The 14,154-nt window shown below is 47.5% G+C and overlaps 1 protein-coding gene across 1 annotated transcript in view; it reads left to right on the forward strand.

Annotated features, from left to right (window-relative positions):
• The window catches only part of LOC134409327 (spatacsin-like), a 90,111-nt gene extending 78,088 nt beyond the window's left edge, over positions 1 to 12,023 (forward strand). The window contains exons 2-10 of the mRNA XM_063142036.1: positions 5,309 to 5,507; positions 6,277 to 6,414; positions 6,978 to 7,108; positions 7,740 to 7,847; positions 8,351 to 8,519; positions 9,232 to 9,242; positions 10,402 to 10,557; positions 10,875 to 11,026; positions 11,270 to 12,023. Coding sequence (XP_062998106.1) covers positions 5,309 to 5,507; positions 6,277 to 6,414; positions 6,978 to 7,108; positions 7,740 to 7,847; positions 8,351 to 8,519; positions 9,232 to 9,242; positions 10,402 to 10,557; positions 10,875 to 11,026; positions 11,270 to 11,462 — 1,257 coding nt within the window. The 3' untranslated portion in view covers positions 11,463 to 12,023. The remainder of the gene's footprint in view (positions 1 to 5,308; positions 5,508 to 6,276; positions 6,415 to 6,977; positions 7,109 to 7,739; positions 7,848 to 8,350; positions 8,520 to 9,231; positions 9,243 to 10,401; positions 10,558 to 10,874; positions 11,027 to 11,269) is intronic.
• The last annotated feature ends 2,131 nt before the right edge of the window (positions 12,024 to 14,154 follow it).

Genomic DNA, 14,154 nt, shown 5'->3' on the forward strand with positions numbered 1-14,154 from the left:
TAAGATGAGGAAGTGGGAGAAAGAAGAAAGCATATATAGAAGTTTGTTTGAAGAAATGTGTAGTAAATGATTTATGGTGAAGATTTTTGTGTTTGATTCAGATACATTTGTTAATGTTAGATAATTGGTTTGATTTTATCATATTTATTTTTTGCAACAGGCCCGTTCCTCTTCTTAGCCTCTTAGGCCTTTCGTTACTCCAATTCCAGCCCTGTCTGGGATGGGGGGGGGGGGGGGAATCAACCAGTTAGGTGAAGCTGCTGCTGCTGCTGCTGAGTCGCATGTTTGTCCTGCGCTTAGGGAGAGGAATGATGCAGGCAGGACAAGAGGCGTGCATTGGCGCAATCTTTGTTCCTGACAGATACATCCACCAGGAGGAGGTCCTGCATACATTACATGGGGTAAAACATGGGCCACGATCCTATTCTTTGGGATCCAGCGGAGGGATTCCTAAAGGGAGAGGCATTGACCCTGTTTCGCCGGCATGCTAAACCACGGTGGTTAAGCATTTTGAGGTAAACATCATGGCTTAGCATGTTGTGTGAACCATTCCTAACCATGGTGGCTATGGAACCACGGTTTAAACACACACTCACCACTTGCTGCAAGAGGGTCGACGGCCTAACCGTGGCTTCGCATGTCCTCTGAACAGGCCCGAAGTCTACTGAGCCTGTTTCCTTAGTTGTGTTCTTTTGATCGTGAGTTTAATTTCACCAGATGAAGAACAGTTCCTGGTGTGTACAACTCCTCATTTCCTAAACCTCTGTTGCGGAGGGTGGCTGTTCGCGCAAGTTGCCTCAATATGTCCCTGGCCTGAAGTCCGGGTGGTGGGCAGGCGTGTTCTGCAGCCCGCCTCGCTTACTCCAGGTGGTCTTTCCACAGCTTCCAGCCACACGTGATGTGCCGCCTCCCATCCTCCCCAGGCCCTGGGTGGAGTCACAGGCTTCATGTCTCCTGGAAGTGATGCTGCCGCAATGCAGGACCCAGGAGGAGTTAGGAAAACGCCTTCAGCTTTTTGCAGCTCCCAACATTGCTCTTCCTCACGGCAAGGACCATTTTGTGTGTGTGTTTCCTGTGGGTGGGTGTTGCCCACGTAGCCTAGTCGCTGGATTGACATTTGTGGATTTTAACTGGAGCTTAACTTCAGCCAGGGTGTCGTTTTCAGTGCCTGGCCTCAGGCGGCCCTTAAAGGCAAGCTAGGGTTAAAGAAGTCTTTAGCTGCCAAATTTGGGCTCCTTTTAAGTGTAATAGAACATCATCATCACCATCATCATCATAACAGACTGTGGCACAGAAATGGGATAGGAAACCAACAGAAATTTGGCAGAGCAGTAAGTAGTTTGCAAGTGCATTGAAAGGCCCGTGCCTTTCGATATAAGGCCAAGCCTTCTACCTCTGCAGTCCCTGTCCTCTGTGTTCATCACTTGGGGAAGGGAAGGGACTGGGGCCACCAGTTGCTGATCAGCCTGACGTGGTTTATTTGTTTAAAACATTTGCTCTAGACTGATTCCAAGATGGTTTACAAATTTTTAGATATTAGGAATGCATTAAAACAGTGAAGTGCTTAAATAAACTGGCACATGAAAATGGAGGGGGAGAGGATCCCAGAGTCATGGGAGCATTCTATAATAATTTTAATTCCGAAACCAGATAAGGATCTAACTCTCCCCGATTCATATAGACCAATTTCACTAATAAACCAAGATGCAAAAATTTTTTCAGGCATTTTGGCTAAAAGGTTAAATAAATGTATAGCTAAATATGTAGGGGAAGATCAATGTGGTTTTATAGCAGGTAGACAGATGCACACATTAATAGGTAGAGTTTTGAGTGTAATACAGGGGATAAAAAAATCAAGGATTAAGGCGGGTATTTTAGCGTTAGATATATTTAAGGCTTTTGATTGTGTGAGCTGGCAAACTTTAAAGTTGGTTATAAATAAAATGGGATTTGGTACTAAATTTAGAACAATAATAGAACAGTTATACTCTAAAAGCACAGCTGTAGTGGTAGTAAATGATGGAATAACGGACAAGATACGACTAGCTAGAGGGACAAGACAAGGATGCCCACTCTCGCCAGTCCTGTTTGTATTGGTGATGGAATTGTTGGCAAATGCAATAAGAGAGGATGAAGAGATAGAGGGGATAGGTAATAGTAATAAAATTAAACTGAACATGTTTGCAGATGATACATTGATGACTATCAGAGATCCTTTAGGTAAAATGGAAAGAATTAAACAGCAGTTGAATGATTTTGAGGAAGTTACGGGGTTAAGGATAAACTGGGCAAAATCGGATTTGATGTTATTCAACTATACTAAAAAGGAAGAAAGGGAGTGGGAAGGGAAGGCTTCAGTTTTGAAAAGCAAAGAGAAAATTAAATATTTGGGTGTTAAGATTACAAAAAATTTAGAAGATTTGGGAAGTGAGAATTTAAATGGATTGAAAAAAGAATTGGAGGAAGAGTTAAAGAGGTATAAGAAACTGAATCTTTCCTGGTTTGGAAGAATAGCTTTAATAAAGATGAAAATTTTACCTAAGATTAATTTTTTCTTTAGAATGTTACCGATAAGAATTTCAGTGATAGAATTAAAAAGATGGCAGAATCTTATAAATAATTACTGCAATGAAGGGAAGAGATCAAGGATTAATAAAAGTAAATGGTATTTAAGCCAAAAGAGAGGCGGACTGGGTCTCCCAAACCTTGAGTACTACTATCTAGCTAATAGGTTAAGACATGTTGTTGAAGCAATTATAGGGGTAGGGGATTTGAAATGGATGGAGGAAAATACGCTAGGGAATATTGAGTTGAAATTGCAAAATGTGTTTTTTAAGCAAAAAGGGAAGGGTAAATGGCTTAATGATTTAGATAACCAATTTCTGAAGTTCCATTGGGAACTTTGGGATAATTATAAAAAGGAATTGTTTTCAAGTAATTCCCCCTTAACACCGGTGATAATGTTAAAGAAATTTCCTGAAAATTTAAAGATGAGGTTAAGCAAAGTTTTAAAAGAAAGAAATAAAATGAAATTAGGAGAGTGGTTAAGGGGGATGAATACAAGAGAGAGGTTGGAAGAAGTTTTGAGAGATTTGGAATTAACGTGGTTAAATTATTTTCAATTAGAACAATGGACTAAAAATTGGATAAGAGAAAATGGAGAATGTAAAGAGAGGACGAAATTTGAGGAATTAATTGAACAAAAAGAAATAGATAAGGGACAAAACATAGGGATAAAGGGGTTAGTGAGTCAAATATATAATATATTAGTTGAGAAAGGAGGGCTGGATAGTGCTGGGAAAATGGTTTGGGAGACTGATCTGAAGATACAAATAGGACAACAGAGGTGGGATGGACTATGGAGACAGAGAGTGTTGAGAAATATGTCAGTAAGAATAAAGGAGAATTATTATAAACTTGTATGGAGGTGGTACTTAACTCCGGTTAGATTAAATAAGATTAATAAACAGCTTTCAGCAGATTGTTGGAGGGGTTGTGGAGAAAAGGGAACGTATTTACATATGTGGTGGGATTGTATACATGTGCAAAAGTTATGGAAGATGGTGTTTTATGAGATTGAACAGATTGTGGGATTTAAAGTAGAAGTTACACCAAGGATTGCATTACTCTCACTGCATGATGATCCTAAATGTAATAAAGAAATGAAAGAATTGATAACGAACCTACTGACAGCTGCGAGGTTGATAGTAACTAGGAATTGGAAAATTACAGGAGATTATTGTATTGAAGAATGGTATAAAGAAGTGTGGGACATTGCTATAAACGATAAATTGACATGTAATATAAAAATGCAAAGAGGCATAGTAAAAACGAATGATTTTGAGAGTATATGGAAAAAGTTCCTGGAGTTTGTATTTTCTAAAGGAAGGGGGGTTCCACCAACAGATGAAACTATGAGTTTTTGGAAACAAGAATGAGATCCCGAGGTGGGGGGAGCACTGTTATGTTTATTATATTATGTTTAATAGGTTAATATTGAATATATGATAGTAAGGTATGATAATATCTTGTATTAAGTGATTTTGATTTGTGTTTGTTGTTTTAATAATAAAAAAAAAAGAAAAAAAAAAAAAAAAAAAAAAAAAAAAAAAAAAAACAAGATGGTTTACAAATTTTTAGAAATTAGGAATGCATTAAAACAGTGAAGTGCTTAAATAAACTGGCACATGAAAAGGAGCACACTTGGGCAAGTTAGCTCTTGGGTACGTGAAGAGGTTTACACCTGGCATCTGAAAGGAAAGCAGCATGGATGCCAGTGGTACATTTTATTTATTTATTTATTTATTTATTTATTTATTTATTTATTACACTTATATACCGCTCCCATAGCCAGGGCACTCTGGGCGGTTTATAGAAATTCTAAAATTGAGGTAAAAACAAGTATACAAAATTTAAAACTCTAAAGCACAGTACATACACGCATAAAGCATTAAAAACCGATTAAAACTAAACATGTGGGTCATTAGGATGTGCCGCCATATGCCTGGGCAAAGAGGAAAGTCTTAACCTGGCGCTGGAAAGAGAGCAGCGTTGGTGCCAGGCGAGCCTCGTCAGGGAGATCATTCCACAGTCTGGGGGCCACCACCGAAAAGGCCCTGTCCCTCATTGCCACACTGCTTGGGCACAGCCACTGAAGTGGCCGTCTCTGTCCTCGCTGCCCAATGTGCTTCTGGCCAGGGTGGCGCTCAGAGGAGGAGCAGGAGGAGGAGGAGGAGGAGGGGCCTGGGTGGCAGGTCGATGCGGCTGACCTCTGAGTCCCCGTTTGCTCCTTCCCCAAGGCTCTCGCCTCTGAAGGGCTGATGGCGCCACGTCTTCAGCAGCGGCCCTGTCTTTTTTCGTTACTGTTTTTTGTGCTCCTTTTGTACATTGGGCCAGATTTGAAGAAGCTAAGTGCCCTCAGCTCTGCCTTGAAGGATTCTTCTGTCTTAATTGATCGTGCCATTTTAAGCAGTTACACTGTTGAGAATTTCCAGAATGAGCGCAGAAGAATTCTGGAACAGCTGCAGGAGAGACGCGCTTTTTCCGTGGCACGGGGAGTGGCAGAACTTGCAGAGTTGCCTGTGGACAACGTTGTTATCCAAGAGGTGTGCTGTAGTCCGTGTGGGTCCAAGGAATGTCTGGACACATGTTTGGAGCCGCCTGGGGCGGGCGCTCCAGAAAGCATAGGAATTTCCCCGAGCATCTTGCCTGTCCGTTTGGCATGGGGTCAGGGTGGGGTGGGGGTTCTCCCAGGCGGCAGGTGCTTCAGGATTGGCCTCCCCCCGTCCTTCTCCGTGGTGCTCTGCAGGAGCTGGGCTGTTCCTTCGGTGAGCTCTCCGCCCATGATTCTGAGAAGCTGCTTCGGGTGATCCTGTCCTCCCAGCAGCCAGACAGGGGCAAGAAGGCCCAGGCCTTCCTCACCACCCAGGGGCTGGAGCCAGAGATGGTGGCGGAGCTCGTGGCTGAGGAAGTCACCCGAGAAGTGCTGGCGCCTTTGCAAGGAAAAGGTGTGTACGGGCGAGTGGGGGCTCCAGTTCATAGGCCCATAGAATAGTCGAGTTGGAAGGGGCCTGTAAGGTCATCAAGTCCAACCCCCTGCTCAATGCAGGAGCCCACCTTAAAGCATCTCTGGCAGAGGGTTCTCACTGCTGTTGGTCTGTTTGCTCCGTTCCACACAGTTGATCTCCAAACTCTGGGAGTTTGGCTGACATTGTGCCTCTTGATACCAACCAAAACATTGTAGTGGCCCTTTCTCGATGCTGCGTTACGTTGTCAGCTCACGTTTATTTATTTATTTATTTATTTAAGCATTTTTATGCCGCCATTCAGCCAAAAAAGGCTCTCATGGCGGCTTACAAAAGTATTTCCTGACAGTCCCTGCCCACAGGCTTACAATCTAAAAGACATGACACAAAAGGAAAGGGGATTGGGAGGGAGGAGGAGGAGGGATCTGTGACTGCCTGCACCCCATCCCACCCTCTTTACATCATCATCACCACCACCATCATCCAATTATTTATTACTGGACATCTTTCTCAGACCCAAAGCATCTTACAACAAGAATGAAAATACTTTTAAAAATTAAAATAATAAGTCACTGCTTCTGCCATGGCCGTGGCATTTAAATGGCTTTCTTGGGCCAAGGGCAGAGCTCGTGCAACTTATGGGGGAAGAACTCCGAAACTTGCGAGAGGAGAGGCTGCCTTCGTGGCCCAGGTGCTCAGCGGAGGAATGTGCTGTGGCCGCTATGTCATTCTGGGCCTGCTGTCTGTACAGGGGAAAAGCAAGTCTTAAATCCAGCAGAGGAGAGCGAGGCGTTCCTGCAGTTGGCCAAACTGTGCCAGGACCCCACCCTGGTTGGCGTGAAGCTATTGGATAAAATTTCATCTGTCCCTCACGGGGAGCTTGCCTGCAGTAAGTGTTTATCTCTGGACGTCCAGTAATGTCACGCTTACGAGGACTTGGGTCTTGTGACTAAGACGGCTACCCCAAACATGCGCACTTGGCCACAGATCTCGTCGCAGTCCCTGGGACGTCATGTCCGAGTACACATAGATACGACTGTGCTGTAGGGGCGACCTCGTGTCCTGTCCTTTTGCTCTCTTGGCATGGTGGACATCTGGGAAATGCGATGCCAGGAGCTGCATTCGTGGAGGCCTCGGTTCACATGCTGCTGCAGTTCCCCAGGCTGCACGTGTGTCTAGGGAGCAGTGCAGGTTTACCGCTTGAGCCCTTTGAGAATGTGCGAACATTCCCAGAAGGGGAAAGCGGTGGTCTCCATCTCTGACCTTCATGACTCAAGCCTGGGAACTGGGTCTCTGGGTCTCCCACAGCTGAGAGGTTGGCTGCTGGGGGTCCCATTCAGCAGACAGTAACAAGGCAGGGACTTAAATCCCGCTCTTTGGCTTTTGGGCCACAAGAACTCTGTTTTAAGCAAAATGCTTACTGATGGGAGCCCCCATTCCTCCCTCCCTTAGCTACAGAGCTCCTGATCCTCGCCCATAATTGCTTCAGCCTCACGTGTCATATGGAAGGGATTATTCGCGTTCTCCAAGCTGCCCGAACGCTCACGGACGAACACTTAGCACCCAGCGAAGAATACGGCCTTGTGGGAGGTAGAGACGGCGGCGGTGGCGGCAGCCCCAAAAGCACCCCGTGGAGGATGTTGAGCGGCTGCGGTGCCCCTTCCTCCCCCTGGTCTTTGGGGTTTTAGAGCGGCAGGCTGTTGTGGCTCCCACTGATTCCCGGAGCTCCGCTGTCTCCCTCACTGAGCAGGGAAGGCCGTGGCAAGGCAGACGCTCGCCTGCCCACGCCTGTGCAGGGTGGCCTGTGCTCCGACACAGGTCTTGTTCTGTTGTGCTGCACGTTGACTTACGCCAGCAAGCGTCCTGCAGTGTCTCTCGTGAGAAGCAGTGCCAGGAGTCGGGCCTTGTGTGTGGAAGCGAGTGGCTCTCCACTGGTCTGGTGAGAGAGCAGCCATTGCTTCCTCCTGGCCTTGCGTTCGTTTCTTCCGTTGCTCAGTCTCTCAGCTGGGGAGTTCTTGCCTGCAGCTGGGAGGTGTCCATAGTGTCTGGAACCCCACTGAAATGGGGGAAGTGGCTGGTCAGTGGCATTCCACAGGCAGGGACTCTGTCCCAAGTGGAAGAGTGGGGCTGTCATGACACAGCACTGCTCCAACGGCAACGTGTGGGGTGACGTTTTGTGGGTTCTGAAGCTCAAGCTCTTTTCTCTCCCCAAAGGTTCGACTTCTCACTGGCATCGGCAGGTACAACGAGATGGCCTACATCTTTGACTTGCTGCATGAGAAGCACCACTTTGAGGTGCTAATGAGAAAGAAGTTGGACCCGGTGGGTACAAACAACAGAATCCACCCTTCCCAGTCCAAGAGTTCCAAATTGTAGAACCTCCAGTGCCTTTGTTCTGCTTGTTTCCCTCTTCCAAAATAACCGCCCCAGTCCCTGCATTCCCACGACATGTTGCCCCGTGCTACCGAACTCTCCATCACTTGCCCATGCCCTCACCCTTGAAGGCAGGGGTGGGCAACCTCTGGCCCTCCAGGTGTATTTGGCCTACAGTTCCCCTCCCTCCGCCTTAGCCAGCAGAGCCAGTGATGAGGGACGGCAGGACTTGGAGACCTGGATATCTGCTGGAGGACCACAAGTTGCCCCACCCCCGTCTTAAGGGCAGGTTTTTCTTGCCACCTTTACGCTCCTTCACAAGCGACTGTGAGGCCTGGCGTTGCTGTTGGAGGGCTCTGCTCAGCGCCAGAGCTCACTTGCCCTGAGGATTGGCGCTGGCCAGGTCCCAAGCCACGCGCTGCCTTCACTCTCCGCCCCTCCCTCTTTGGCAGAGCGGGACCCTCAAGACAGCGCTGCTGGACTACATCAAGCGCTGCCGCCCAGGAGACAGCGAGAAGCACAACATGATCGCCCTCTGCTTCAGCATGTGCCGGGAGATTGCGGAGAACCACGAGGCGGCAGCCAATGTCCAGCTGAAGCTCATTGAATCCCAGCCTTGGGGTAAATTGCCGCTCGTCCCGGGGAGCCCCGGGCGGGAGCCACCCGGACCTGGAAACGGTGGGATGTCTGAGGTGTTCGATCTCAGGTGGAGGAGGAGGAGGTGCCGTGGGGGTGGGTTTGAGGGGGTGGGGGTGGGGGTGGGGGTGGGGGTGGGGGAGCGTGTGTCCCCTGACACAGAGTAGGTCCCCTGACACAGAGCAGGCGGCATCGCTGCCCACCGTGGTCATACAATCACCCTGCTCTCTCCTTTCCAGAGGAGTGCCTTCAGAACACAGCCCTTTTCACCTATCTGATGCAAGAACTATCACATCACAGAACACATGGAGCAAACACTTCACAGCTCCCCTTTAAATTGAAACCTGTTGGACTACCACTCCCAGCATCTATTCCCATGCTGGCTGGGGCTGATGGGAGCTGAGGGCTACAGGCTCCCATCACTATTTTAAACCTTCATCCAGCCCCATTCAGTGTTCCATTTTACCTTGGAATAGCTCTCAGCAGCGTCGATAAAGAGGGTTAGGGCTTTCATCAAGAGCTTCTTCAGGTGTGGCACGTTCTGTTACGAAGGAGCTCCGCCTTGCTGCCACTTTAAGTATATGCTTAGCACTTAGACTCTAGAAAATCCAGTGTGCCTGAGTAGGTGCATCAAGCAAAGGCGTGGAGACCTGGAGCATAAACACTGACTCTTGTGGCTGCCTTTCTACCCACACAGGATGCGAAGAGGTGCGAGAACCTCTGGGCATACGCTCATGCTTTACGCTCTGCCTAGTCCTTTTGCACACAGCCACCCTGGGCTCACCCATTATTATTATTATTATTATTTATTTATTTATTTATTTATTTATATAGCACCATCAATGTACATGGTGCTGTACAGAGTAAAACAGTAAATAGCAAGACCCTGCCGCATAGGCTTACAATCTAATAAAATCATAGTAAAACAATAAGGAGGAGAAGAGAATGCAAACAGGTACAGGGTAGGGTAAAACTAACAGTAGAAAGTAACAGTAGAATTGGCCCGTCGGAGCCAAGCAATGGTAAACCACTACGCCAGAGAACTATTCCTATCGGTAAAGCATTAGCATTAGTGAAGGTCAGTGACCCTCCATCCAGGATTTGCAGAAGAACTCCCATTGTGTCTGAAGGGGAGAACTAGCTCAGGCCCTCGTTGTTACTTTCAGCTTCGCATGCTGCACCTTTGGTGGTGGGGAAAAACCCTCCTATTTGCAGCTCCAAATCACAGTCTGCTCTGCCCATGCAAATCCAAACCTGGTGTCCGGTATGTATCCAGTTGCCCTGTTGCAGCCTTCCCAACCTGGTGCTGTCCAGATGGTTTGGACTACAGCTCCCACTGACCATTTCTGACCATTGCCCATGCTGGCTGGGGCTGGTGACAGTTAGTCCAAAGATCTGGAGCGCAACAGGTTGGGAATAATGATAATTTTATCTCTTACCTGCCTCTCCGTTTGGATCAAGGTGGGGAACGACAGTAAGTATAAAATACTGATTAAAAACATAGTATACACTGTTAAAACATCCTAAAAACATCCTAAGACTCCACTGGATATGCCTGAGATCCGTCTTTATAGCTTTCTTAAATGCTAAAAGACTGTTAAGTTGACGAATCTCCTCCGGCAGGCCATGCCACAGTCTGGGAGAAGCAGAAGAGGTCCTCTGGGTAATACATGTCAGCCTAATTTTGGCTCGCTGATGGAAATTCTTCCCAGAGAACCTGAGTGTGCGAGGTGGATTGTACAGGTGAAGGTGACCCCGCAGGTAGCCTGGACCCAAACCAAGGCTGTCCTGTTGCAGCTAGGTGCAGTGACTGCAGCTGCTTCCTCCTTGCTTACCTGACTCCTTCTCTTCATCCTTCCTCTTTGAGGACTTCTGTGTGCGTCAGTCCTTGCGCTGCAAGAGGCTGACAAAGCTCATTACGCTGCAGCTCCACTTCCTGAACACCAACCCCAAAACCAAGCTGATCAACCTGAGCCAGAAGAGCCTGCTGGAATGTGCCATGTCCCTGCCCAGGTTCTACCCGGTGACGAAGAGGACAGGAGAGCTTTCACCATCGGGAACAGCTTACAGCTATTGTTGGATCTTGAGTATTTTTCCTTGCAAGAGCTTGATTGGAGCTCGGTCCTGTTGTGGGCCCAGACACTTCCCTTGTTCTTTCTGAGAGCCTGGCTACTTTTCATGCTGTGAATGTGACATGCAGTCAGGATCTCAGTACGATGGACAGAGAGCCTTAGGGGGCAGAGTCCTTTTGTTGGCAGGGGGCAGCGTGCAGCTCCTAGCATGCTCCTGCTCCTGCTCCAACTGGGATCTCTTCCCTCTCCACTCCCAATATCTCGCTAGGCGGCAGTCGTGGCTGAGGCCTATGACTTCGTTCCGGACTGGGCTGAAGTCCTGTATCAGCAAGTGATTGTAAAGGAGGACTTCAGCTACCTGGAGGAGTGCAAGCAGCGTGGCCTGCTCAAGGCGAGCACCTTTGAGGAAATTGCCCAGGAGTAAGTCCTCTGCAACCAAGTGAACCATTTGAAGCCCAATTCTCCAGTGGGGAGACTTCTCCCAAATCAGGTTTTCTGTATCATTGGGATACTGGCTTCATGTCTTCAAGTCCTTCAGAGTACGTACTGAAAGGGGGTAGATCTCATTCTTTCGGCACTAGGTTGAACTAATGGAGAGGCTGGCCGTAGGATGAAAGCAGAGGGGGTGAGGACATCTGTTAACAGTATGACCATCTCTTTCAGGTTCAAGCAGCGTGCAGGCAATGAACCGGCTCTAAAAAACCTGAAGAAGCTGTTGACCTATTGTGATGATATCGATGTGTATTACAAACTAGCTTATGACAACCAGTTCTACGACGTAGTGAACATGCTTCTGAAGGATTTCCACATTGGCAAGAACACACGTGAAATAATAAAATGGTTCTTTGCTTTCTGACCTACATTGATAGTGGAGGAATGTCTCAAAGGTGCAAAGGTGATCTTAGGACTTTGCACTGCTTTTAGGTCTAACTTTTGTGTCATTAAACTTTATTACTAAATTTATTATTCGGGTTATGAACGGAACAGCGGAGTCTTAAAAGACAGAGACTACAATCCTGTTGTAGAACTCCGTTAAATTTTACTGATCGTATTGCTTCGTGACTCCTCTGTCTCAAAGTTACATTTCTCCCAAATCATTTTAAATTCCTTTTACTGTATGGTGGTTAAAACTACTGTTAAGCCAAGAGCAAGTAACACACTGGCCAAATGTCAACGCCAGATTAAGGTTGTCTCTGGCCAGCGCAGTATTGAAGTCCAGTGCGCATGCAACATTTACACATGCGCACCCTTCAGCCCTTATTTGCCAACCGTGAAATTCCCCCAGCAATTCATCTCAGATACAAGGGAATTGAAATAACACTTTTTCCAAGGAGATACAACAGAAAGATATCATGTAATTTTGTTTTATTTAACGGCTGTAGCTCTCAAGCGTGTTAAATTAAATTGCTATAACAAAGTCAGAGGTGTGGCCTTTCTTGTTGCTGTTCTCGTTCTGCTTTTACATATCTGTGGTTGGCTTATCTCAGCACAGCTACAATCCACAGAAAATGTGCGTAAGTGGGAGCCCAGCTGCCCCTGGCATCGCTACATCGCCTCTGAGCTCCATCTTCCTCCCCTGCATAGTTCAGCTGTTTCATGCAAGGCTTTCACAGCAGATCACTCTAGGACCTGCCAAAAATGCCTCTCCAAGGCAGGCTTGCCTCTGGTGCGGATGTGATATTTACTCTGCACATGATCCCACCCCCATCCTGTCCTCTGAGTTTGAGCCAGAATCTGTTGGGAGCCGGAAGCCTCCTACCACTACTAGCACCACAACCAGCAAGAGCGTGGAGAGCGGCACTTCCAGGGATTGGCCCACAATGGTGGAGTTCCAGTCATGTCGTGAGTCGCCAAGGGCTGGGAATGAAGTCTTTGGAGACGTTTCTGAGCTGTCTGCTTGCTTCGGGGGGTGGAGTGGGGTGGGCCACGGAATGAGTCCACCTCTTCAGTTGGTGCTGGGACCTGTGCATGTGTCATCCCGTGAGGGCTGCCTCCAGTGAGATGGCTCATAATTGGAATGGCAATATTCAAAGAACTGGGTATGTTGGCCTTGAGAAGAGAAAGATGAGGAGGGTTAGATAGCACTTTTCAAGTACCTAAAGCATTGTCACACAAAGGAGGCCAAAACATGTTCTCTGTCATCCAAGTGCGGATTCTATTTATTATTTATTTTATTTATTATATTTTTATACCGCCCAATAGCCGAAGCTCTCTGGGCGGTTCACAAAAATTAAAACCACAGTAAAACACCCAACAGGTTAAAACACAATTACGAAATACAGTATAAAAAGGATTCTGGCTGAATAACAGGGAAATTTCTCTACTGGTTAGAGCAGTCAGAGAAGGGAACCAACTGTCTTGGGAGGCAGTGGGCTCCCTATCACTGGAGTAGTCAACCAGAGACTGGACCACCATCTGGCAGCGATGCTCTAAGAGGGATTCCTGCACTGGCGCTGAGGAGTGGGTCGAACGCCCTGGCCTAGAAAGCCCCTTCCAGTTCTATGATGCAGCCTGGGGAATGAACTAGGGCGTGGCAGTGTTGGGCCTCAGTGGAGGGCCCCCAGAGCCACCGCCCCCCCCCAGCCCTCCCTATGTATTCTATTTTTAATTTGACCAATAACAGGTGTTCTTTGGGCAGATTACAAACAGAATAAAATATAATGCAGAAAACAAAGGGTGTAGGAATCAATCTTTTTAAAATATATAAAACTAAAATCTAGCCATAAAATCTAAAAACTAAACTCTAAAATGGCTGTGAGAAAAGAAATGTCTTTGCCTGGTGCCAAAAAGATAACAATGTAGGTCCCAGGCGAACCCATTCCCCAAATCGGAAGGCCTCTGCCTCACTTGTAGCCTCCCGTCCCGCCTCCTTTGTCAGGGGCATTTTTAGAAATGCCTCCGAAGAGGACTGAAGGGTCTGAGTAGGTACATACGGGAGAACACTTTGCTTTAGAAATGGGGGTGCAGGGGTGCAGCTGGTGTTCAAGCTATGCAATCTGTCTGCATTTAGTTCTGAGTATCAGCTGAATTTAATATTTTTTTAAAAATGGTGTATCAAGCATTTGTTTCTTTATCCTAGCAACCATCGAGAGAGTCCTAGATACAACCTGAAACCATCACAGTACTTGATAGAGGCTGATTTTGACTGGCTCCTCCACAGGACCATTTCTGCTCAGGAGAGGTGCTGCCTCTCCACAGGGCCGGTGCTACCATAGAGGCCACTCAGGTGGCCACCTAGAGCGCCAAGCTAAGAGGGGCGCCGGGCCCAGCGCAGCACTCACGCGTGTTGGCTGTGAGCCGGCCTGCCTGAGGATTCAGTTGGGCCTGGGCGGGCGAGATGGCGCCCTGCGCCCTCCCAGCTGAAGCAAAGCCAGGGACACTGGGGTGGAGGTGGAGGTGGAGGTGGAGTGGCTCCACGTTCAGACTTCCAGAACTCGCCCGGAAGAGAGAGAGAGAGAGAGAGAGAATGTATGGGTGAATGGGGTGCATGGGGTCTTTGAGTGAATGTGTGTGTTCATGCGTGTGTTTGTTTGGAGTGAGTGATGCTG

Source organism: Elgaria multicarinata, chromosome 15 (genome assembly GCF_023053635.1).
Source record: "Elgaria multicarinata webbii isolate HBS135686 ecotype San Diego chromosome 15, rElgMul1.1.pri, whole genome shotgun sequence".
Lineage (NCBI taxonomy): Eukaryota > Metazoa > Chordata > Lepidosauria > Squamata > Anguidae > Elgaria > Elgaria multicarinata.